Source organism: Lampetra fluviatilis, chromosome 4, assembly GCF_964198595.1.
Source record: "Lampetra fluviatilis chromosome 4, kcLamFluv1.1, whole genome shotgun sequence".
Lineage (NCBI taxonomy): Eukaryota > Metazoa > Chordata > Hyperoartia > Petromyzontiformes > Petromyzontidae > Lampetra > Lampetra fluviatilis.
The window spans coordinates 28,670,713-28,694,639 of record NC_136278.1 but is presented as its reverse complement, the minus strand read 5'-3'; the positions used below and the strand labels follow the sequence as shown (position 1 = coordinate 28,694,639).

Here is a 23,927-nt window from a genome sequence, read left to right as displayed (position 1 = left end):
CTGGATGAAGGTTCCCCAAGGCGTGCCGGTCACAGGATGTGTTTGACCGTGAACATATATACAACATTGTGCTAACACGTGTTTTGTGGAGAAGGGTCATTGCCCGAAACGTCGCCATTCACATATTTTTTTTCAAAGACAGCGTTGTTGAAACGCGTGTATTGCGTTTTTTTTCGTCTTCTTTTGTCCGTGAACTCTGCTTGTGCACCACTGTCCAACGCAGCGTCGCCGTAACGCGATGTGGTCGCCTTTCGCGAGCAGTATCCAGGCTCACAGATGTCCCCCCGAGAGGCATGACTTCATGAGATCTGAAGACGTCGGCATCGCGCTCTCAATAATCACGACAATAAAACTGCAACGCCCCGAGACATTGAGCGTCGTGGCGTCAGAGGCAGTGGGGGGGGGGGGGGAACTGCTTCGTGACTTTGCCGGCCGCTCACCTGGCCTGGTCGAAGACATTCACAGCCAGGTGGTTTGCGAGCGAGGGGGTTGGATGCTGTGGTAGCGGTTCGGGCATCTCAAGCGTGGAAAAAAACACGAATTTAATTTTTACAATTTTTATCGGGTTATTGTTTTTTTTTTTTAAACCCAATTTTGTCGATAATAAACCACGGGTTTAATCCGGCAAGTCAAGTTGTCGTCAATCGGCTCCAGAGTCATCGGATTCGCCGTCCTCTTCGATCATCTCGGAGTGAACGAAGGCTGTGGTGGAGAAGTTCCTCTCGGATGCGGCGCTGGACGTCATCGGAGAGCCAAGACTCCATCAGGAGCCTTGCGACCTTTGACCACTAGTTACATGTTAATTTCTCACATTAACATCACTAACCCCGGCCACTGCTTTATGACCCTTGGGCTACACCCATTTCAAACCTTTTTAAACAGTCTGCGTCAGCAGCAGGCCATGCTTTCCCACCTGATGACGGACGCTTGTGTTGCACCCGAAACGTCGTGATCTATTTTATTTTATACCCACGTGACTTTACCGAAAGAGCCAAAGTTCATCATCTTGTAGCGGAACGTGTTGTTTGTCTTCTCTTTGGTGGGGGCTATAACTAAAGGGATTATATAGGCAATATCAAACCGAATAAAACCGGATTTTTGGCCATCTGAGATGATCGGGTTTTTTTAAAAATAAAAACCATGAAAAACCCGATGGAAGAAATCCCGATGCTGCCATCCTTGGGGCATCTCTTGCCGCTTGGCGCGCGACGTTCGCCGCGTCCCGGGACTCGAACTGGTCGGTAGCGCAATGGGAAACAACAACAACAACAACAACAAAACCCCCCTAGTCGTCAACACCAGCCAGCCACGGGTGCCGCACCATCGCTGCTCGCTCACCCACTACTGGAAGGGGGGGGGGGTCCCCAGATTTCATTGGCGCGGGGGCACGAACAGAGGGCCCTCCTCGAAAAGTGAAGAATACAATCGCTGAGCTTGAATGAGACCGCGTGCAGCCAGCGAAGGGAGTGGGGGGGGGGGTTTAGGTGGGGCCACTTTAGAATTGTTGGCACCCCGCTTCAGAAGTGCTTTTCTAGTGGGGCCCTCAGAGATGCTCGCGCGAGGTTGCAGCCCCGTGGGATTTGACGGCTCGTGAAGTGTCGGGGGGACCACAACACCGTGAGGGGTGGGTGGGTGTGTTGGAGCGGGGAGATCCACGGAGCTGCGTGGTAGTCAACAGTGTGCCGCGGCTCCCCATTTCTACGAATTATGCAGCGGCGGTTGCAGGCGCTGGTGTCCGTGGTGGCCTAGCGATGGGGTGCGACGCGCAGAGTATCTTCGCAGCCTGGACCGCGCTGATGCTCGTGTCGGGTAAGCGAAAGGCGAATTGCCGCGTCGGATAATGTTGATGGCCAGTCGCGCTGTAAGCAAGTCTAGGCGCGCCACGGTGGCTCGGAGATGTTAACTACATCGCCTGGTGTACAGCAGGTCGTGGGTTCGATCACGACCCTGATTATGCCTGCTGTTGTATATTTGGAGTTTGCGTGTCTCTCTTTCTCATCATCATCATCATGGTGGCTAGGAGATGTTAACTACTTCGCCTAGTATACAGGAGGGCATGGGTTCGATCACGACCCTGATGATGCCTGCTGTATATTTGGAGTTTGCGTGTCTCTCTCTCTCATCATCATCATCACCGTGGCTATGAGATGTTAACTACCTCGCCTGGTCTACAGGAGGTCGTGGGTTCGATCCCAACCCTGATGACGCCTGCTGCTGTATATTTGGAGTTTGCGTGCCTCTCAACCTACGTGGTTGCGTGTTAAATGTGCGCGTGTTGAACTTCTTTGGCACCGTACATAGCCGACCGTGCTAAGCGGAGGTGCACAAACAATGGAAAATGTAGATTTTAAATAGATATTTGAGGGGGGGAAACATATTTTAGTTACAAGATGTATCAATTTACACATAAAAAAAACGTCTCTATTTGACGTGTTGTGATTACCGCGTTTTTGGGCTTCCCTCTCACTCCAGCTCACCCCGCGTCGCAATTCCGTTACCGTGTCGAAATTCCGTTACCGTGCTGTAATTCTGTTACCGTGTCGCAACTCCGTTACCGTGCTGTAATTCTGTTACCGTGTCGCAATTCCGCTACCGTGTTGTAATTCTGTTACCGTGTCGCAATTCCGTTACCGCGTCGCAATTCCGTTACCGTGCTGTAATTCTGTTACCGTGCTGTAATTCTGTTACCGTGTCACAATTCCGTTATCGTGTTGTAATTCTGTTACCGTGTCGCAATTCCGTTACCGTGCTGTAATTCTGTTACCGTGTCACAATTCCGATACCGTGTTGTAATTCTGTTCCCTGCTGTAATTCTGTTACCGTGCTGTAATTCTGTTACCGTGCTGTAATTCTGTTACCGTGTTGTAATTCTGTTACCGTGTCGCAATTCCGTTACCGTGTTGTAATTCTGTTACCGTGTCGCAATTCCGTTACCGCGGCGCGTAATTCCGTTACCGCATCGTGATTCCGTTCCCGCGTCGAAATTCCGTTACCGTGTTGTAATTCTGTTACCGTATCGCAATTCCGTTACCGTGTCGCAATTCCGTTATCGTGCTGTAATTCTGTTACCGTGCTGTGATTCTGTTACCGTGTTGTAATTCTGTTACCTGTTGTAATTCTGTTACCGTGCTGTAATTCTGTTACCGTGCTGTAATTCTGTTACCGTGTTGTAATTCTGTTACCGTGTCGCTATTCCGTTACCGCGGCGCGTAATTCCGTTACCGCATCGTGATTCCGTTCCCGCGTCGAAATTCCGTTACCGTGCTGTAATTCTGTTACCGTGCTGTAATTCTGTTACCTTGTTGTAATTCTGTTACCGTGTCGCAATTCCGTTACCGCGGCGCGTAATTCCGTTACCGCATCGTGATTCCGTTCCCGCGTCGAAATTCCGTTACCGTGTTGTGATTCTGTTACCGTGTTGTGATTCTGTTACCGTGCTGTAATTCTGTTACCGTGTCACAATTCCGTTACCGTGTTGTAATTCTGTTACCTGCTGTAATTCTGTTACCGTGTCGCAATTCCGTTACCGTGTTGTAATTCTGTTACCGTGTTGTAATTCTGTTAGCGTACTGTAATTATGTTGCCATGTCGCAATTCCGTTACCGTGTCGCAATTCCGTTACCGTGTCGCAATTCCGTTACCGTGTCGCAATTCCGTTACCGTGTTGTAATTCTGTTACCGTGTCGCAATTCCGTTACCGTGCTGTGATTCTGTTACCGTGTCGCAATTCCGTTGCCGTGTTCTAATTCCGTCACCGTGTCGCGGCCCCGTTGCCGCGTCGTAATTCCGTTGCCGTGGGGAATTTCTCAGCTCCGTAAACTCGTGGGGTGATCTTGCCGCAGCCACGTGGGGTAACCCTGCAGCAAATCGTTGACGACCCGGGCTTTGCTGACGAGACCCAGAATGCGAGAAACCGGCCCAGAGTTTGCTCGCTTTAAACAAACGCCGTTGCTGGATGATGTTGGACCGCAGAAGTTGGCGAAACGTGAATACCTTTTAAGTTGTTTTGCAAATACGTCGTCACTTCATGATTATGAACACCGCTATTCGACTTTCATCACCTGCAGCCCACACTCGCGTCGTTGGCGGCATTCAAGGACTCTGTGGCCAGTGCAGTACAACGTAGGCTAAAATCAGAGCGCAATGAGACCATATCAACATGCATCCATGCAGCCCTTTGCCAATCCACTGCTGAATATATATATTATTACCAAACGTTCCCTTCTTTGTATGCATGTATGTTGAACTTCTTTCGAACCGTACGTAGCCAGCCGTGATTATCGTAGGTGCGGGGGAAGGACAACAAACTAACACGCAAAAAGCAATTCGAAAGAAATGGAGTTTCAATCTCGATCATTTAAAAGCGCATCGCTCCCAGTAGCTTCCTAATATCGGACGGGAGAGCGTTCCAGACGGCCGCAGAAGCGCACCTGAAAGTGCCACGCGATGGGGGTGACCGCCGTCTTTGTTGGGATGGACAGCAGCCAAAAGCCGCTGCTGCTGCTGCTGCGAGGATGACCACCGAGGTCACGTGATGGTTCACGCTCCTTCACGAGGGCAGCAGCAGCAGCTGGGAATTCGCGGTTCATTTGAAGCAAGCGCTTTGTGTGTGATGAGCGCGACTTTAATTGAGTGCGACCTTTGAACGTCACAGCGTCGTTATCCACTCACCCACCTGCCACCATCCCATCCTCTCCGTCCCTCCGCACACCTCCGATTAGTACGGATAGGCTCCGTAGGGTGCGAAAGAAGTTTAACATTTAAACATACACGCGCGCACATCTTTCAAAAAATGTAAAGTGCGTTGTTCGGGAAAAATGCAAGCGATCGTAAAGAGAAGACGAGCTTAAGAGGGAATGATGTGGCTTTACGACGACATCACAAGAGATTGTTGCCGGGGAGATGTGGCCACTACTTGAGCACATTAGCACGAGGCAGAGGAGGAAAGTGGAAATAAATTACGAACCGTGGAGTGGACACCTACGGACTATCTGCCCGTGGACCGTGATGATGCCGCTTTTCTTAACGACCCTAAAACATCTGGTCCAACCCATGTGAGACTAGGCTCTAAGGAAAGCTGTCTCGGGTGTGGACCAATCAACTTCACGGACAGTGCATATATTATCAGAGTTATGTTTTTTGTTTGCATTATGGCTGCAGGTATTGTGGTCTATGCAAACATGCCTCCTTGTAAAAAAAGGTGTCCGTTTTGTTGCCAGATAGAAGGGCAAAACACAATTATCAAACCCCCTCCCCCCACCGCAAAACGAAATCCGTCGGAGCGTGCGTCGTTCACGGCTTTCCCTTCTCCCCCACCACCACCTCCTCCTCCTCCTCGTCCACCCGCTTCGTCTCGACCCCGTGCGGCGGCGGGAGGCAGCGGCATCGAGCGCAGACCCCGAGGCCCCCGCTGTGTGCGGGGCCACCCTGCTGGAGGTGGAGGGAGAACTCTCCTCCCCGGGCCACCCGGGACCCTACCCGGACCGCGCCGCCTGCCGCTGGAACCTGCCCGCGAGACCCCGTGACCGCACCGCGTTCCGTCTCATCCACCTCGACATCGAGTACGAGGCGGTGTGCGCCTTCGATCGACTCGCCGTCTCGTTCGGCGAGAGGGGGGCCGCCGGCGCCGGTAGCGGAGGAGGAGGAGGAGGGGGGGGGCTGGCCCCCCACAGAATCTACTGCGGCTCCAACATCAGCCTCCACGTGCAGCCCTTCGTGGGCACGGGACCCGCCACGGTGCTGTTCCACAGCGACGACTCGGTGACCCGCACCGGGTTCCGGCTTCACTACGAAGGTGGCGCACGGCGACTTCACGCGCGTGCCTCCGCCTTCCCTCCCCCCCTACCTGCCCGTACTTTTCCACCCCGCCAAGCCTGCGCACGTGTGTCTGTGTGTGTCTGTGTGTGTCTGAGTGTCTGTGGGTGTCTATGTTTCTGTGTATCTGTGTGTCTGTGTGTGCCTGTGTGTCTGTGTATATGTGTGTGTCTGTGTGTGTCTGTTTATATGTGTGTGTCTGTGTGTGTCTATGTGTCTGTGTGTGTCTGTGTGTGTCTGAGTGTCTGTGGGTGTCTATGTTTCTGTGTATCTGTGTGTCTGTGTGTGCCTGTGTGTCTGTGTATATGTGTGTGTCTGTGTGTGTCTGTTTATATGTGTGTGTCTGTGTGTGTCTATGTGTCTGTGTGTGTCTGTGTGTGTCTATGTTTCTGTGTATCTGTGTGTCTGTGTGTGCCTGTGTGTCTGTGTATATGTGTGTGTCTGTGTGTGTCTGTTTATATGTGTGTGTCTGTGTGTGTCTGAGTGTCTGTGTGTGTCCATGTTTCTGTGTATCTGTGTGTCTGTGTGTGCCTGTGTGTCTGTGTATATGTGTGTGTCTGTGTGTGTCTGTTTATATGTGTGTGTCTATGTGTGTCTGTGTGAGTCTGTGTGTGTCTGTGTGAGTCTGTGTGTGTCTATGTGTGTCTGTGTATATGTGTGTGTCTGTGTGTGTCTGTGTTTGTCTATGTGTGTGTGTGAGTGTCTGTGTGTGTCTATGCGTGTCTGTGTATATGTGTGTGTCTGTCTGTCTGTGTTTGTCTATGTCTGTGTGTGTCTGTGTGTGTCTGTGTGAGTCTGTGTGTGTCTATGTGTGTCTGTGTATATGTGTGTGTCTGTGTGTGTCTGTGTTTGTCTATGTGTGTGTGTGAGTGTCTGTGTGTGTCTATGTGTGTCTGTGTATATGTGTGTGTGTCTGTGTGTCTGTGTTTGTCTATGTCTGTGTGTGTCTGTGTGTGTGTGTGTGTCTATGTGTGTCTGTGTGAGTCTGTGTATATGTGTGAGTCTGTGTGTGTCTGTGTGAGTCTGTGTGAGTCTGTGTGTGTCTGTGTGTCTGTGTGAGTCTATGTGTGTCTGTGTGATTCTGTGTATATGTGTGAGTCTGTGTGAGTCTGTGTGAGTCTGTGTGTGTCTGTGTGAGTCTGTGTGTGTCTGTGTGTCTGTGTGTGTCTATGTGTGTCTGTGTGAGTCTGTGTATATGTGTGAGTCTGTGTGTGTCTGTGTGAGTCTGTGTGAGTCTGTGTGAGTCTGTGTGTGTCTGTGTGTCTGTGTGAGTCTGTGTGTGTCTGTGTGAGTCTGTGTGAGTCTGTGTGTGTCTGTGTGTCTGTGTGAGTCTGTGTGTGTCTGTGTGTCTGTGTGAGTCTGTGTGAGTCTGTGTGTGTCTGTGTATATGTGTGAGTCTGTGTGAGTCTGTGTGTGTCTGTGTGAGTCTGTGTGAGTCTGTGTGTGTCTGTGTGTCTGTGTGAGTCTGTGTGAGTCTGTGTGTGTCTGTGTGTCTGTGTGAGTCTGTGTGTGTCTGTGTGTCTGTGTGAGTCTGTGTGTGTCTGTGTGTCTGTGTGAGTCTGTGTGTGTCTGTGTGTGTCTGTGTGTGTAGCGGTCAGCACTACGCTGCACTACGAACCTGGCCACCCGAGTTCGATTCCCCCACCGTGGCCAACACCCAGTGACGATTATCCGAACCGGTCCTGGGCCTCCCCTAGGTCGACTCAGCCTCAAACGAGTACCTGGTGCAGTGTGTAAACATCGACACTGGGGAGACAAAGGCGACCGGGCGTGGTGCTGGCCACCCACCCCCTCGTGTGCCGTGCCGGCCTTCATAGGTGCTCGCAAACAGCACTTGCCCCAGCAGTGTGTCTTTTGTCTGCGTGGTGATTCGCGCACTGCACGCCAGATCATTCCATCGCTCCATCTCCACGGGGACGCGAAACCTTCCAGGGCGCGTTTGCTCCGCATTTGACTGCCACTCCATTGTTACTCTCGGCACAGCGACCTTCGCCCCTTCTAACGACGTCTCCTGTCCAAGTCCACGTTCTTGTCTCCGCAGGCAATAACCATGTAGGCATGGGACCGTCCATAAATGACGTCACGCGATTTTGGACGATTTTTGACCCCCCCCCCCCACCTCGTCACACGGCGTCACAAAAAGTCAGACCCCCCCCCCTCAAATATGACGTCACAAAGCTCTGCCCCCCACCCCAAAAAATAAATTATGCTTCAAATCGCTTTAAACTATTGTCATTGTAGTGCTTATTTAATGTGGCGCTGCACTCTGATGTTGTAGGAGAAAACATTTATTAAAAAGTCTATTTAATTAAGTAGAACGTGTTGCCTATATTTATTTATTTAAAGTTGCGCATTTTGATGTGAAGTCACATATCTCAACCCCCCTCCCCCCTCGTCTGACCCCCCCCCCCCCGAGGTGCGTGACGTCATTTATGTACGGCCCCTAACCATGTATGTATGTACGTACGTTGAACTTCTTTCACACCGTATGTAGCCGATCGTGCCAATCGCAGGTGCGGGCGGGTGGGGAACGACAACAAGTGGGAGTTGGAGCGTTGACTCTTCAAACGCGAGTTCTCCAATTTCCTATAAACGTGTATAAAATAAAACCCCCCCTCCACCCCCACTCATCAATCAAGGACTTGGACATTCGTCGATTTAGCGCCGGCTCCTCACCACCCTCCTCTGCTTGCCCCCCCCCTTCTCTCTCGTCTCTGAATCCTCGCGATCCCCTCGAGTCGTTCCCTCCGCCCCCCTCCTGCCCGTCTCCCTCCCTCCGAACGGCGAGCGAGCGAACGACGCGAACGAATGAAGCGAACGAAATATGCCGCTCTGGTCGACGCGTCGGTGATCATCGGTCGCGATGTTGTCGTCGTGACGGCAAAATCGCCCGATGACCCCGGCTGATGAGGTTGCCGGCGAAAAGTCGCGGTGCTCAGATGGCAAGCGTTGCGGGTTTTACTCTCCAACACACCGGCGGGCTGAAGCAGTCGACTAATTTGGCGCGTCGTTCACGTGACAAATCCACGTTATCTTCTTGGTTCTTTCGGTAAAGTCACGTAGAATGGAAATAATAAAATGATACAAATTAAACATAATAAAATAATTCTCACGACGTTTCGGCCACAACGCAAGCAGCCGTCCTCAGGTGGAGAACAGGTCTGTCGAGAAGACAGAGTCTGAAACCTGTTCTCCACCTGAGGACGGCTGCTTGCGTTGTGGCCGAAACGTCGTGAGAATTATTTCATTATGTTTTATTTTTATTATTTTATTATTTCCATTCTACGTGACGTTAACGAAAGAACCAAGAAGATGAATCTCTGCAGTCACGAAAGCTTTAAATCGAAAAAATCCCCTTTACTTGATTTGAAGCTTTCGTGACTGCGGGAATCCATACTCTTTGGTTCTTTCGGTAAAGTCGCGTAGGTAGAAATAAAATAAAACAAATCGCGACGTTCTGATCGCAACACAAGCGGTCGGCATCAGGCTAAGCGGGTCGCGGGTTTCGTTGCGCTGTTGCTTGATGACGACCGCTTGTGTTGCGATCGAAACGTCGTGATTTGCTTTATTTTATTTCTAACTACGTGACTTTACCCAAAGAACCAAAGAGTATGAATCCCTTACTGACTGCGTCGGGTGGTGGAGGGTTACGACGCATTTATACTTGCGCAATCCCACCCGAAAAACACATTCCTGAGGAGGGTAGCTGGTAGGAACGTTGGGTTGCTCGGTCAATGGCCAGGGTCAACGGCGGCGTGGTGTATTCCGCAAATATGGCCGACTGTGAGGGCGGGCACAAGCCGGCGTGAGTTGGTTAAACGTTGAGTTTTATAAGGGCACCACGGGGTGACCAGCCCCTCCCCACCCAGCCCCACCCCTCCCACCCCCCACCCAGCCCCACCCTCCCCATTCAGCCCCTCCCCACCCTCCCCTCCCCACCCAGCCCCTCCCCCACCCTCCCCTCTCTACCCAGCACCACCCCTCCCATTTGTGGATGCGCGACGGACGGACGGACACAATAATCCCCTGTGGGCTGGTGTAACCAGGAGGTTCCTACCAGTAACACTTTGTTATGAATAATATTTGGTCGCGAAAGCCTACTACGTGTTAAACTAACATCGTCGTCGTCGTTGTTGTTGTTATTGTTGTTGTTATTGTTGTCGTTATTGTTGTTGTTATTGTTGTTATTGTTGTTGTGATCATGACAACGACGTCGCAGTGCTGCAGGAGGACCCGCCATGCGCCTCGCAGCCGTGCGGCAACGGGGCGCGCTGCACGAACCGACTGCTCGGCGGCTTCGCGTGCGTCTGCGCCCACGGCTTCCTGGGGGCCACGTGCGACCAAGGTGAGAGATGTTAACTAGCTCGCCTGGTGTGCAGGAGGTCGTGGGTTCGATCCCGACCCTGATGATGACTGCTGTATATTTGGAGTTTGCGTGTCGCTCTCTCTCATCATCATCGTCACGGTGGCTAGGAGCTAGTGGGTCAGTGGGCCTTACCCTGGTAAAATAAAACAAGACGAAAGTTTTAGTTGAGCTTTCGTTCAGTCTCTCTCCCTCCGCCTCTCTCTCTCTCTCTCTGTGTGTGTATGTGTCCTCAGAAGTGAACGAGTGCGTGTCCAGCCCGTGCCACGGGAGTGGCGAGTGCGTGGACCTGCCCGGGAGATTCGCGTGCGTGTGTCGCCAAGGGCGCAGCGGGCAACGCTGCGAATTCGGTGAACATTATACTCCTCGCCCTCTCGCACCACGACCCACGAGACTTCTTGCTAGCGACCCCGTGAACTCACGGTCGCCGTTGATACGGCGATTTTAATACACACAATGGACAGATAGGACAAGATAAAAGGGCTCGCATAATGCGCATGCATCACGTTCGTTGACTCATTAATCCCCCCCCCCCCCCCCACTTTGCGCAAGAGCTCAGAAGCGTGGTCACCACATCTACGCCTCTATATAAGGAACGAAACAGGTGGACTTCTGCACAAATCTGGCTGTCGCCTGATGAAGCTGGTTGTAATTACTGGCGAAACGTCGTACTCGGATTGTAAATGTTGTGGCTTGGCTCTCCAACATACAACCGGTGTGCTGTACTAGTTTACTACACTGCTATACACTACACTATACACTACACTATACACTACACTACACACTAGTGCTGTACTAGTATACTACACTATACACTACACTATACACTAGTGCTGTACTAGTGACGAATTGGCACGTTCTGTTTACGTGACAACCCTTACTGGTTGGCTGTGTCGGGTGGTGGCGGGTTTTAACGACACATTTATACATTTACGCGATTTAACCCAAAAAAAACCTCTATTATCACGCGAGCTGGATGATTGGTGATCTATGCGTGGTCGTCTCAGTGGCAATAAAGGTTGACGGTTTTTGGAATGCCCAGGTGCAGTCCTATCATCAATGTCGCCAACAACAACAACAACAATCGCCGTTCGCCGCTAAGTGGCGGCGATGTCACCACGGCGCTTGTGTGCCAGGCTAGGTGCACTTTCAGGCTACGTGAAGTGTCTAAGGCTTGCTGGCAAGTGGTGACGGGACAGACCCAGCAGGTGCCACGGGTCGACTGACTGAGATGACTGCCAGATGCACCACATGTGCCCCCCACTATGCCGACAGTTAAATAAAACAAAGATCACCCGTATAGCCTTAACGGACTGTTGGGGCAAGTGCTGTTAGCGAGTAGCACCTATGAAGGTAGGAACGGCACACGAGGGGGTGGGTGACCAGCAACACGCCCGACCGCCTTTGTCTCATTCATGGCGATGTTTACTACACACGATCCAGGCATCCAATTGAGACTGACTCGACCAAGGGTAGACCCAGGACCGATTCAGATAATCGTCTTGAAATGTTAAGGGGGTTGGCGCTTCACATTGTGATTTTATTGCACGCAGCGTTTTAATACTTTTTTTTATATTTGCTGGTTTATTCCAGGATGTTTCTGTTGAGTGTCGTCGCTTTAAGATGTTCCGTGTTCATATTTTGTTTGTTGCGGTTGCACCCGACTCAAGAGCCGCACGGCTCACAGGGCTATATACCTAATAAATGAAACTTGAAAACCTGAAACAAATACTCACCATGTGCCCTGCTCCCCTCCCTCCCTCTCACCCTCCCGCAAGGCACGGGTCCCAGGGATGACGACGAGTGGGGTCTGTGTCAGCCAAACCCGTGCCACCACGGAGGCACATGCCAGTCCAGCAGGCGACAGTTCCACTGCTTGTGCCCGCGAAACTACACGGGCAGCCTCTGTCAGCATGTGCTAGGCAAGTGCTAGTCCACTCACCACCCCGAGAAAGCATTTAGTGAAGCGGTTCTGTTCTGTCTCACGGCAGGAGCTTTGCCGCACGGCAGATGGGGGGGGGGGGGGCGTATGTACACAGGAAGTTCCTGTTTTTGATGCTAATTTTGGTCACGTGACCAGGAAGTTACGATTTTAGATTTCCACTGAACCACGCGGGCGTCGGCCATTACACAGATAAGTCAAGATGGCGGCACCCATCGCGTCTCAGTGAAGCCAGACGCAGTTGTCCATCGTGGGACTTTGAGAAGCATTGTCTTTTTACTATCTCGACTAGCGGTGCAACACAGCGCACAGCGAGGCCGAGATAGGTTCTCAATTTTTTTTATATATATGGCAGCCACCCCCATCCTCCCACTACACACCCTCCAATTAAGACCACTGGTCCAAGCACCGTCGTACTCGAATTATAAATGTTGTGGGTTTACTCTCAAACACACAACGGGTGTTGCGTTACTAGTAACCAATTGGCATGTTCTGTTAACATCACAAACCTTACTTCGTTTGGCGGTGTCGGGTGGTGGCGGGTTTAACGACGCATTTATATTTACGCGATCTAACCTAAACAATTAAAAACACCTCTATTATGAATAATATTGATCGTGAAAGCCTACGCATTGAACTAATCCCTCTCGTGCCACCGACATCCGCAACAAACATAACAAACGTTATTAATGAGGCCACATTACCGATATATTCAATGTCCACCATCGTCAATGTCAAGTAAATGCAATTATTGCATGTTGATGTACGCGTGCAGATCTCGTATTCGTCGCTCAGGATCGCGACTTTTTCAATATTGAGCTTTTTTATTTTTCAAACCCATTTCGAAAACAAATGTCTCTTCTTGTTACTTCAGTTGTCGCCCCCCCCCCCCATCACAGAGTAACAACATCTCCTACTTCTTAGCGACACACCAGGGGCGGATGGTGGGGGGGGGGGTGGAGGTGTGAAGGTTACATGCTGCTCCCCCACGACTCTCCTCCTCCATACCCGATGCTCATTATTATCGACCTGTCGACGCCAGACTCCGCGGGGCTGGCCGCGCTGCTGGCGAGTCTCGCGTTCGCCTTCTGCCTCTCGGCGGCCGCGGTGACTCTCTGTCAGCTGAAGCTGCAGCGGGCGCAAGGCCCAGCGGAACAACCGCGGACCGGCGAGCCGGCACCGCTCGAGGGCAGGTATGGACGGGGCGAGCCCTCTCGCGATGGAACTGCGATTCAACTGAGACCGTGTTTTTTTTTATTTTACCAGGTAAGGCCACACTGAGCTGTGTAGTAGCACTTTTTTTTTTGAGAAACCACCTCGACACAAATGATAGCTCAACGAAGTGGCTGATTGCCACGTGGAAATGTATTGACATTGGGCAAATCTCCGATCGCAGCGCAACTTTATACTGAAATTTCATGAATATCGAGACATCTTTTCAAGAATTATCAAGGCCACCACCCCCCCTCCACCACCTCCCCTCACTCCAGACAGCCGGACAGGGCGAATGCATAATACATTCTTTTAAACTTATTTAGAAAGCGTTCACGTAAAAACAACAACAACAGCATCGCCTACTGCCAGCTGCATTGATGCAGTGAGACTCATGTGAATACGACAGCGTGTCTCGCGTGGTTCGTGCTATTTACTGGGCTGTTCTCGTGTCTATTAGCACGGTTCGCTACTTGCGGTGCGAAAGAAGTTCAGCATACTACATTGTCTGCTCGATGCTCTTGGGGGGCCCTTGATTCTGGCTGTTAGGGGCACTTCCATTACACCGCTGGCAGGGTAATTAAGGGTGCCGCGGTGGTGAGATGTTAACTATTTCACCTGGTATGGAAGAAGTCGTGGGTTCTATCCCGACCCTGACGCCTGCTGTGTATTTGGAGTTTGCGTGTCGCTCTCACATCATCATCACAGTGGCGAGATGTTAACTATCTCGCCTGGTATACAGGAGGTCGTGGGTTCGACCCTGACGCCTGCTGTATATTTGGAGTTTGCGTGTCTCTCTCTATCATCATCATCATCACATTGGCTAGATGTTAACTTCCTCGCCTGGTATGCAGGAGGTCGTGGGTTCGACCCTGACTCCTGCTGTATATTTGGAGTTTGCGTGTCTTTCTCTCTCCCCGTGGTCACGTGGATTTTTTTCTCCGGTTTTTCCCTCCACATTTAAAAAGGTGCGTTTAAAGTATTTGGTTGCTAAAAATGTCCACGCGATGAGCCACTTCGTTTAGCCGTCATTTGTGGCCAGGTCGCTTCTGGAATAGAGCTACGTAGCTCAGTGGGCCTTACCTGGTAAATAAATAAATAACATAGCTTAGTGTAGTTTTATCGATGACCGATCCATAGGTGGATCTCAAAAAATGCTGCTGTGGATCTCGGGACAAACCAGAACAGACACTGACGTAATACCACAACAACGTTCCTTATGGCTGATGGCAAATACAAAAAATCCCCGACTAAGAATTCACGCATTCATAATGATAACCGATACCAATAAATGTTGTGGGTTTACTCTCCAACACACCGGTGTGCTAAACTGGTAACGAATTGGCATGTTTTGTTCACGTGACAAACCTTACTTTTAATTGGCTGTGTCGGGTGGTGGTGGCGGCGGCTTTAACGACACATTTATATATTTACGCGATGTAACCCAACACATTCCTGCGGAGGGAGCTGGTAGGAACGTTGGGTTGCTCGGTCAATGGCCAGGGTGAACGGCGGCGTGGTTTATTCCGCAAATATGCCCGACTGTGAGGGCGGGCACAAGCCGGCGTGAGTAGCTTAAACGTTGAGTTTTATAAGGGCACCACGGGGTGACCAGCCCCTCCCACCCAGCCCCACCCCTCCCACCCCCCACCCAGCCCCACCCTCCCCACCTAGCCCTCCCCACCCTCCCCTCCCCACCCAGCCCCTCCCTGCACGACGGACGGACGGACACAATAATCCCCTGTGGGCTGGTGTAACCAGGAGGTTCCTACCAATAAAAATCTCGATTTATGGAGCGCACCAATAGATGGCGATAATTACTTCGTGTCTCCACTCGATGGGGGGCGGCGTTCTTCATTGCAAGGCCCGCGGGCCACAGCGGGCCCTGTTGGCCTTTAGTGCGGCAATACGCAGCACGTGACAACACCTCCATCATCATCATCATCATCGTGCTGTTGTCAAACCGCCGATGGTTTCAAATGGTGCGACGGCCCCTCACGTCGACGATGTCTTATCGGCGAAAGTAACCGCCGTCCTCCCCCGCCGAAAATTAGTGAGAAAGTGAAGGGCACTTTATCTCGAGTGGCGAGTGGTAGTAGTGGAGCCGCTTGAGATACACCAACAGGGATTATCGCAAGAGAGCCTCCATTGGCGAATCGGCCACACACCGCTGCTTGATTATGTGGACTCCAGCAGTGCCGCTGTTCCGTAAACACCTCCAACACCACCACCACCGTCTCGCAGCGGTGGCCGTGCCTCCCCCCTCTGAGCGAGCGTGCGGTCCGTCAAACGAACTCACATTAACAAAATAAAGAATTCACACGCGCAGGCGAGGAGGGCACAGGATTCATTCTCCCGTCGTCTCGATTGCGCGTGCAGCCTGCTCAAGGTTTGTGTTGGATTTAATTTCCCCCCCCTGATTGAACACGCAAGCCGAGAAACCGACAGCGCTTCATTTTGTGGACACGCAGCGAGGACGTGTGAGGTTTGTTTTGTCGAATAAACGTCGCGCGCAAAAAAAAACTAAGATTGACGGCTAATACCCCGTTTACGTCGGGGACGCGTTCCTGAAAGGTGCGCCGACGGATATCGAAACGACGGTAAATCGAAGCGATGTACAAGGTAGTAGTTGCAGGTGGTGAGAGGCGACGGACAGCGACGTGAGCTTGTGGGTTTGGGGCGACGCAAATCGGGTGGCGGTGTTAATAAAGAATAAAGTGACGGCGTATTCAATTTCGATTTGAAGCTTTCGTGACCGCAGGGATTCATCTTCTTGGTTCTTTCAGTAAAGCCACGTGGCCGAAACGTCGTGAGAATTTTTATTTTATAAAAAAAAATTTCTTCCCTTCTACGTGACTTTACCGAAAGAACCAACAAGATGACGGCATATTTTCGCGAAACGACGTGGAAAGGGGGAGACGTCAATCGGGGTCTTGCTGTACCATAAACGTCGCGAACTAATTCACTTTCATTAACAGTCAGTCAACATTGTGCCTCTAATTTGTGCTTTGTTCCCCGATAAAAATGTGTTCATCTTTCTGTCGCTTTGTGTAATTGCAAACACACGTTAGCTGCAAGTGTCCTCTGTGCCCTTTTCGGCTTTTGTGTTCTGTGTCAGGGTCCACATTTCTGATCGATGCACCGCAGGTGGACAATGTGCAGTGATGGGGAACTATTTTATTTTTCGATTTAAAGCTTTCGTGACTGCAGGGATTCATCTTCTTGGTTCTTTCGGTAAAGTCACGTAGAAGGGAAATAATAAAATAATAAAAATAAAACAAAAATAAAACATAATAAAAGAAATATGTTTTATTTTTATTATTTTATTATTTCCCTTCTACGCGACTTTACCGAAAGAACCAAGAAGATATTTAATGTTTCTCTTCGGGCACATTAGTATGCTGGCTTTTTTTTTCTCTCTCTCATTATCAAAGTAAACGTTCCAAAATCACTCCTGCCCGCCTCTTGAATGTCATTATTTTGATCTGGTGCGAGCGCCTAGGGCCTATAATTAAGGCGTTCGCACTCAAGATGTGATTTCCATACTCTTAGGTTTTTTTATTTTATTTCCATTATTACTTTTATTAACTTTTATTTTTATTTTTTACCTACGTGACTTTACCGAAAAAACCTAAGAGTATGGATCCTTGCAGTCGCGACAGCTTCAAATCTAGAATGTGCTTTCCAGACTTTGACAGGTTTGTATCCGATGCCAAACTGTGAATTTAGTTTCGCTAAAATTTTTTGTGAATTGCCCGTAAGTTGAGGTGTATTTCCTGCCCTCGTTCACCTTGCCATGTATTTTGAAACCTACACAATAACCACGCCAATATTCACGGAGACCTGTACCCCCTCGTTTTGCTACCACTGGCATATTTGAGCCGTGCCGATGGGAAGGACAACAAACTAAACACAAAAAGCAGTTCTAAAGAAATTCGTTTTCAATTTAGATCGAAAAGTGCTGAGCTCCAGTGGGTTTCTAATACATAAATAAATAATACACACTCATAGGAACCTCACGGTTCAGGTGGTTTTATGCCATGCCGAGCCAGATCCAAACCACTCCGCACTGGCCTCACAAGACATCTGATCGTGACTCGGGGCCACGCAGGATCAGGGATGGGGTTGACGACACATTGAACTGCGTGTAACATCGTTCAGTGCACTGTGAGGATGCAACGTCACCTCCGATTTTGCACGGTTGGCTACGTACGCTGCGAAAGAAGATCAACAAACATTCATTGTCTGCTCAATGCTCGTGGTGGGGGGCAGGGTGGGGGCGCTTAATTCTGGCTGCTATGGGCGGACCAGGGGGGGAGGGGGGCTTGCATTACGTCGCCAGCGATGACTGATCTATAGGTGGATCGCAAAATGTTTTTGTTGTGGCTGCCAGGACAAACCGGAACATACACTAACATCAGCACACAACAATTGTCCTTATGGCTAACGGCAGAATAAAAATCCGCGACTAAGAATTCATGTGTTCAAAATGATGACTTCAACGTACAACAAAGATCCCCCGTATAGCCTTAACAGACTGTAGGGGCAAGTGCTGTTAGCGAGCACCTATGAAGGCCAGAACGGTACACGAGGGGGTGGGTAGCCAGCACCACGCCCGACCGCCTTTGTCTCTCTAGTGGCAATGTTTACACACCGCACCAGGTACTCATTTGAGGCTGAGTCCACCTAGGGGAGGCCCGGGACCGGTTCAGATAATCGTCACTGGTGTTGGCCGTGAGCGGGAATCGAACCCGTATCGCCGGGTTCATAGCGCAGCGCACCAACCGCTACACTACCGCTCCCCACGGCTCTGGTTCTGCAGTGGAAAAACCCGGCGCCTACCGAGCCACAGCATGCTGGCTCGGCTCGGCACGGCTCGGCTGTGCAGTGGAAAAGCGGGTAATATGTGCTTAACGGTCTCTGGCGTGGCGCGCGTCTTCCTCCCAGACTCTGACTCCTGGAGACCGGGCTCTGTTCTCGGCATCAACTCCAACCAAGACCTGCGTCTGGGTCACGTTTCCAACATTCCCCTCCTAGTTGTCTTCCCTGAATACCAGGTGCACCAGCGTCCGGGGTTAAAGTAACGGCGACACATTTGGAATGGTGTCAAATTCAACGGACAGTGTTTAAAGTGGTTTGTCAAGAGGTTCTGGTGTTCACAGACAAAAAAGCTCCCAGAAAAAAACTATTAAGCATAATGTCCATATTAAATTCTACATAATGCATCCAGTACATATGATACGCATTATATACTCCCCAACATTATGCTTGTGCAGGTAATATACATCATATACTACATAACGTTATGTTCCGGTGCCTTTCACGTCACTGATACACCTACATTTGGCAGGAAGTGCTGTCACGTGATTTTTATTCATTTGACGGAAGGTCATAACGGCCACTGCTTCATTTCTTACGCGGTATGTTTAGCGCCACATATCGCTCCACTTTAAACACTGCCAACAGAATCTCGGTTGTTCAGCAACCCGGCATGAGATTGTTTTTACACGCTTTCTTTTAACTCACTCTGTTGTTGTCGTATCCTCAAATCTTGTAACACGATTTTAACCCACTTCCCAATGTGGTATCGACTACAAACTTGGTATGCTTATGTAATACTGATGGTGGGTCTAATTGTCCACGGTCAACTGCCGTTGGCTGCAATTGCCCACGGTCCCTTACGTTATGGCAAGCTTCGGGGCCACTTTCTGAAGTCGTGGAGATCTGCCATTACTAGTACGGTACATTTCATAAAATCGTGTTTTAAAAAAGTTGTTTTTTTAATATTACTTATTTGTGTCTCTTTGTGTTTTTTTATGCTTTGGTTGGTGACGATAAGATTTCTGGGCGTGTTTTTTTTATTGTTGTTATTGTCGCAAGCAGCAGAGCGCGTTGTTTTGTCCTGAGAAATAAATGCGTCAAACTCCACGTGGCCCGCTGAATGTCCGTTGCGTGTTTCAAGTTGCTGTGCAAACATCGCGCACGCGTCAAATGCACACGCCGAGGTTGGCTCGCGATACCACCCGCGACCATTCGCAAGTTTACTATGCGCTGAAGTGAACGCAACGGATGAATGTCCATCCTCAAGATGTAATCTGGCAACAAACCAAAAAGAGAGTCACGTTAACGTTCGAAACAGCTTCCCATTGCCATCTCTGCAGACGATTCTAGATTTGAAGCTTTCGTGACTGCAAGGAATCATCTTCTTAGGTTTTTTCGGTAAAGTCACGTAGAAAGTAAAATAAAATAAAAACAAAAATCAGAAACCGAAACGTCGTGATTTTTGTTTTTATTTTATTTTATTTTACTTTCTGCAGACGATGTTAATGGCTCATCGTGGGTGGACCTATACGACGGACTGTAGGGAAAGCACCTCGTGGTTAAGCGTGACAACACAGCGATGAACGTGTTTTTTTTATTTTTAACGAGTACACATGACATGCCCAATGGGCACGAACTGCATGAAACGTCCAAGGAGCGTAATAAAGAAGGCTGCACAGTTTTGGGCACGGCAAAGGTTGCACGCGCAACGAGTTCGCTCAACAATTGGACACGTCGGTCGGAGGGACGCAACTGAAAAAGGCAGCAAAATATCTGGGACAGCCAGATCTCGGGCCGCTGTTTGACAGCTGAACTCTAGAATGAAAACGCATAAACGCCTGTGAGTCTAGGGAAGAGAGTGTTTAATCAGCGCGCTAATCGGAGGTGCGTACTGCCTGCTATGACGTACCTGATCAGTAACATGAACGTTGACGATTACATTTTTTTAAAACCCGTGTGCAAACAAAGGATGGAGAGACGCATGTTCGGAATTACAACGAGAGAGAGAGAGAGAATGGGGAAAAATTTAATTGGAAAACATACGCAAGTCTATATACTACAGGGTGTTTGAAAAAGATGGACCCAATTTCAAAGCAGTATATTTCACGATGGCAACATGCTACAATTACACAAAAAGTTACAAACGGTTTAATGAGTTATCAAGTTTTACTAAACATTTTATAAATGCTCCACCTGCTGTACGGACAACATTCGAGACGATATTTGAATTCGTCCCAAACGCCTCTCTTCTCACGTTTTCCTCTGAGGTGCGTGGTCGCCCTGTGCTCTTCCCCTTACATCAACAACCTGCTTCCTCAAATTGTCGCTACCAACGACGAATGCTCTTTGACATTGGCGGATCGATGCCAAAACGCCGTTGAAACGCACGCTGCACCGCAATTACGGATTCGTTCTTACTGAACTGCAGAACGCAAAACGCCCCTTGTGTTGCGGGGTCACCATCTTGCGAATGACTGAGGCTAGGGGCTGTTTGTGCGCTGGGAGAGGCAGCGATCGGCAATCATTTTAAACTCTATGCCCCGCCCTCCTCTCTATGCCCCGCCCTCTCTGTGCCCCGCCCTCCTCTCTATGCCCCGCCCTCTCTATGCCCCGCCCTCCTCTCTATGCCCCGCCCTCTCTGTGCCCCGCCCTCCTCTCTATGCCCCGCCCTCTCTATGCCCCGCCCTCCTCTCTATGCCCCGCCCTCTCTATGCCCCGCCCTCTCTATGCCCCGCCCTCTCTATGCCCCGCCCTCTCTACGCCCCGCCCTTTCAAGTGGTAAGAGTTTCATTCATGGGCGGTTCGTGGTTGCAGAGATTCGCGATTTCAAATCGGGTTCATTCTTTTTTAAACACCCTGTACATCATATGACTGTTCAGAAAAGTAAGTTAGCTTGGGCAGGAAAGTCCCTGGAAGGAATGATGGCCATTGGTCGAGACTAATGATGGACTAGCAGACAAGGGGCAGGACGTGCCCGGTAGGACGCCTACCCGCGGAGATGAAGTGACGAAATAAGCTCGTGCGCAGGTGCCGGATGGATTTGCTACAGCACCGCAATGGAATGACGGTTGGCCTGACGAGGCCTTCATACAGCAGAGGATTGATCATTGCTGCTGCTGCTGATGATGATGGAGTGGATCTGTCGAGTGGTGTGTCATGAATCAGAATATTTTTTTAACCGTGCGCGGCCACCCGTGTGTGGCTAACGCGAGAAGAGTCCTCATAAAAAAACACACACGTCTTGGATGTGACTTTTCAGTCACGGATGTGGCCCCGCAAGTTGCCCCGGAGATGCCAAGTGTCAGTTCGCATCCGATAAGACGCCGCACGTTTTCCGAAGGGTCAGCAGAAACATCGCGACCCCGGCAGTCTGACGAGTAGAATTTCACACAAACGAGGCCTTCCACACGCTCGCTGCGAATTGCCCTCCGGGGCGCTGCGACTCCTGTCAATTGGTCTGACGCTGATCGCTCGAGAAAGTTTTGCCGGGGCTTTTGAATTTATTTATTTATGCATTAATTTATCTCCACAAAAAGGTTAAATCGTACTTTTTTTTTACCACGAATGTCTGTGTCTGTGTTATGACGAAATGTCAAGCGTTGCTTCCAATCGGTCGATGAGAAATGCCAAATCTTACCGCTTTGCATGCAATCCTGTTCTTGGAATTTCGATTATGATTAAAAAAAACTACGTTGTTTAATATTTACGTAGATGGTTGTGAGTGAGGCACATTTTAATGATGTTCAAGAAATGGGGTTGGATCGTTTAACATTCTCGCAGTTATAGTCCAGCTATATGCTTATAACGAGAAAAATCTCATCCGTTTTTCACAACCGCATTTTTTCGAGAATGTTTATGTCAGTGCATCTGATTTCACCGTGTTATTCCTTGCTTCTAGGAATTCGTCTTAATAACGATACAAGCTTTTATCCATCATACATTTATAAATGATTGCTTTGGTTTTTTTTAACTAAACGTCTTACATTTTACACCTCCTCAGTGATGGACATTCATCTCGAGTACATTTTATTTTACGTGAAGCGCTCAGAAACGCCATTCGTTGTTGTGAAGTGTGCCGTTTAAATAGATTGATCGATTGAACGTCAAAACAATATATATAAAATGGGCAAAGTTCGCCACCAATTACTAGAAAACAATGCAGGCGTCCGCACAGGTTAATCAAAACCATACAGTCAGCTGGTCTGACATTAACCTAAAGTGGTGTAATTGCCTTCAAGTGAGTTTTGGACATATTCATGAGCCGCTCGTGACTTTTCCAGAAATCAAGATGATCTTTTGCGCGAGGTGGATTTGAAGTGGCTTCAGGGAGTAACGTGTTGCAGAGAGATGTGACATTAGGAGTCGCGGGTGCGTACAATTAATTCACTTATTTTTTTTATCTGATTTGTAAACTTCTGAAAATACATTTAATACATGTGTCCAGTTTGGGGGGGGCCTTGTGTTTGCAGTCGATAGGAGTCGGACTCACAAACACATCGTATTGCTAACAGACCTCTGGAACATAACTCTTTCATAAGTAGAGGTGTCCCTTTATGCGTGCATGTTGAACTTTTTTAGCACCGTACGTTAACCAACCGTGCTAATCGGAGGTGGGTGTACAGCCGTGGGGACTGCTGCCCCGGTCTTTACGATCTCTCAGCTGCACTCATCGCTTCGAAACCCCCCCCCCACCCCCATTGCCAGCCTGTGCCACGGCTCCCTCTCATACATAATAAATGATTCTCTCTAAAGCATACCTTTTTTAAATTATTATTTCCACGAAAGTGGCGCAGCATAATGAGACTAAACCCGCACGTCAAATATATTAGCACGCACACGAATAAATACGATTACTTTTCAAGTTCTGACATAATGCTGTTCATATTTCGAAAGGCCCCTCTCTCTCTCTCTCAGGGGCGCGTTTAAGAGCCGAGTTGCGTTTCATGTCTATATTCACTGGCAGGAGGTGAAGTGTTACTTCTCTTGACACACGAGCAGTTCAGACAAGAGGGGGCATTAATCTTGTGTGGAGTGGAGGCACAAACTGGCCATGACGCAACAGCACTTTGGAGAAATTCGTTGGATGTTCGATGCTTATTATGAGGCTATTGAAACAAATCTTAGGTGGTGCAAACACAATAACAAAAATAACATTTATTTGAAAAATAAGAAAAGGTTATACACTTTCTGGCAATTAAACAGGTGTTAAGATTACTAATAAACGTTTTTGGGTTAGATCGCGTTATTTATAAATGTGTCGTAACCCTCCACCACCCGACACGGCCAATCAGTAAAAAATGTGGCACGTTTACAAAACACAAATAGTTCACTACTTTAGCCCACCGGTGTGTTGAAGAGTGATTCAACAACATTTACAATTTTTGAGTAGTACGACGTTTCGCTGGTAATTACATCCAGCATCACCGGGCAATTTTACAGAATGGTGAAACCCTCCACTTGCGATCTAACCCAAAAACGTTTATTATGAATAATATTGGTCGCGAAAGCCGACGTGTTAAACAGGTGTTAAGATGTCAGAAAATTAAACAGAAACCTTTTGCGAGGAATAATGTCTGCATTAACCACACGTACTTGTTGTGAACATGCAAAATAAAACATGCTCTGGCAATATACGCATTGTCCGATTGGACTACACCAGAAACAACCTTCTTCATGGCCTGGTCTCACCAGGTCTCATAGATACAATTGCTTTGGTTTTATTTTCATTCGTTTTCCCACGTATTAAAAAAAAATCCAAATTTTCAAATACTTATT

General features: G+C 49.2%; 1 protein-coding gene across 2 annotated transcripts; it reads left to right on the top strand.

The window, feature by feature from the left end:
• Positions 1-1,392: 1,392 nt before the first annotated feature.
• Positions 1,393-19,441, top strand: LOC144931348 (inactive serine protease PAMR1-like). Of its 2 annotated transcripts, XM_078855151.1 has the most exons (7): positions 1,393-1,809; positions 5,381-5,794; positions 10,034-10,159; positions 10,414-10,527; positions 11,956-12,099; positions 13,162-13,312; positions 18,279-19,441. In XM_078855151.1, exons 1-7 carry the CDS (start codon positions 1,752-1,754, stop codon positions 18,283-18,285), a joined length of 1,014 nt encoding a protein of 337 aa, XP_078711277.1. In that variant the 5' UTR covers positions 1,393-1,751; the 3' UTR covers positions 18,286-19,441. The 2 variants fall into 2 exon arrangements, with proteins under 2 accessions (XP_078711277.1, XP_078711278.1); XM_078855152.1 differs by lacking the exon at positions 18,279-19,441 and having other exon boundaries at positions 11,969-12,099; positions 13,162-13,210.
• The last annotated feature ends 4,486 nt before the right edge of the window (positions 19,442-23,927 follow it).

Bases quoted from the DNA above. Each gene is read 5' to 3' on its own strand.
- LOC144931348 (XM_078855151.1), top strand. From the start codon at position 1,752: ATGGGGTGCGACGCGCAGAGTATCTTCGCAGCCTGGACCGCGCTGATG. The intron at 5,795-10,033 runs GTGGCGCACGGC...ACGACGTCGCAG, and splicing joins GTTCCGGCTTCACTACGAAG to TGCTGCAGGAGGACCCGCCA. The intron at 12,100-13,161 runs GCAAGTGCTAGT...TGTCGACGCCAG, and splicing joins CCTCTGTCAGCATGTGCTAG to ACTCCGCGGGGCTGGCCGCG.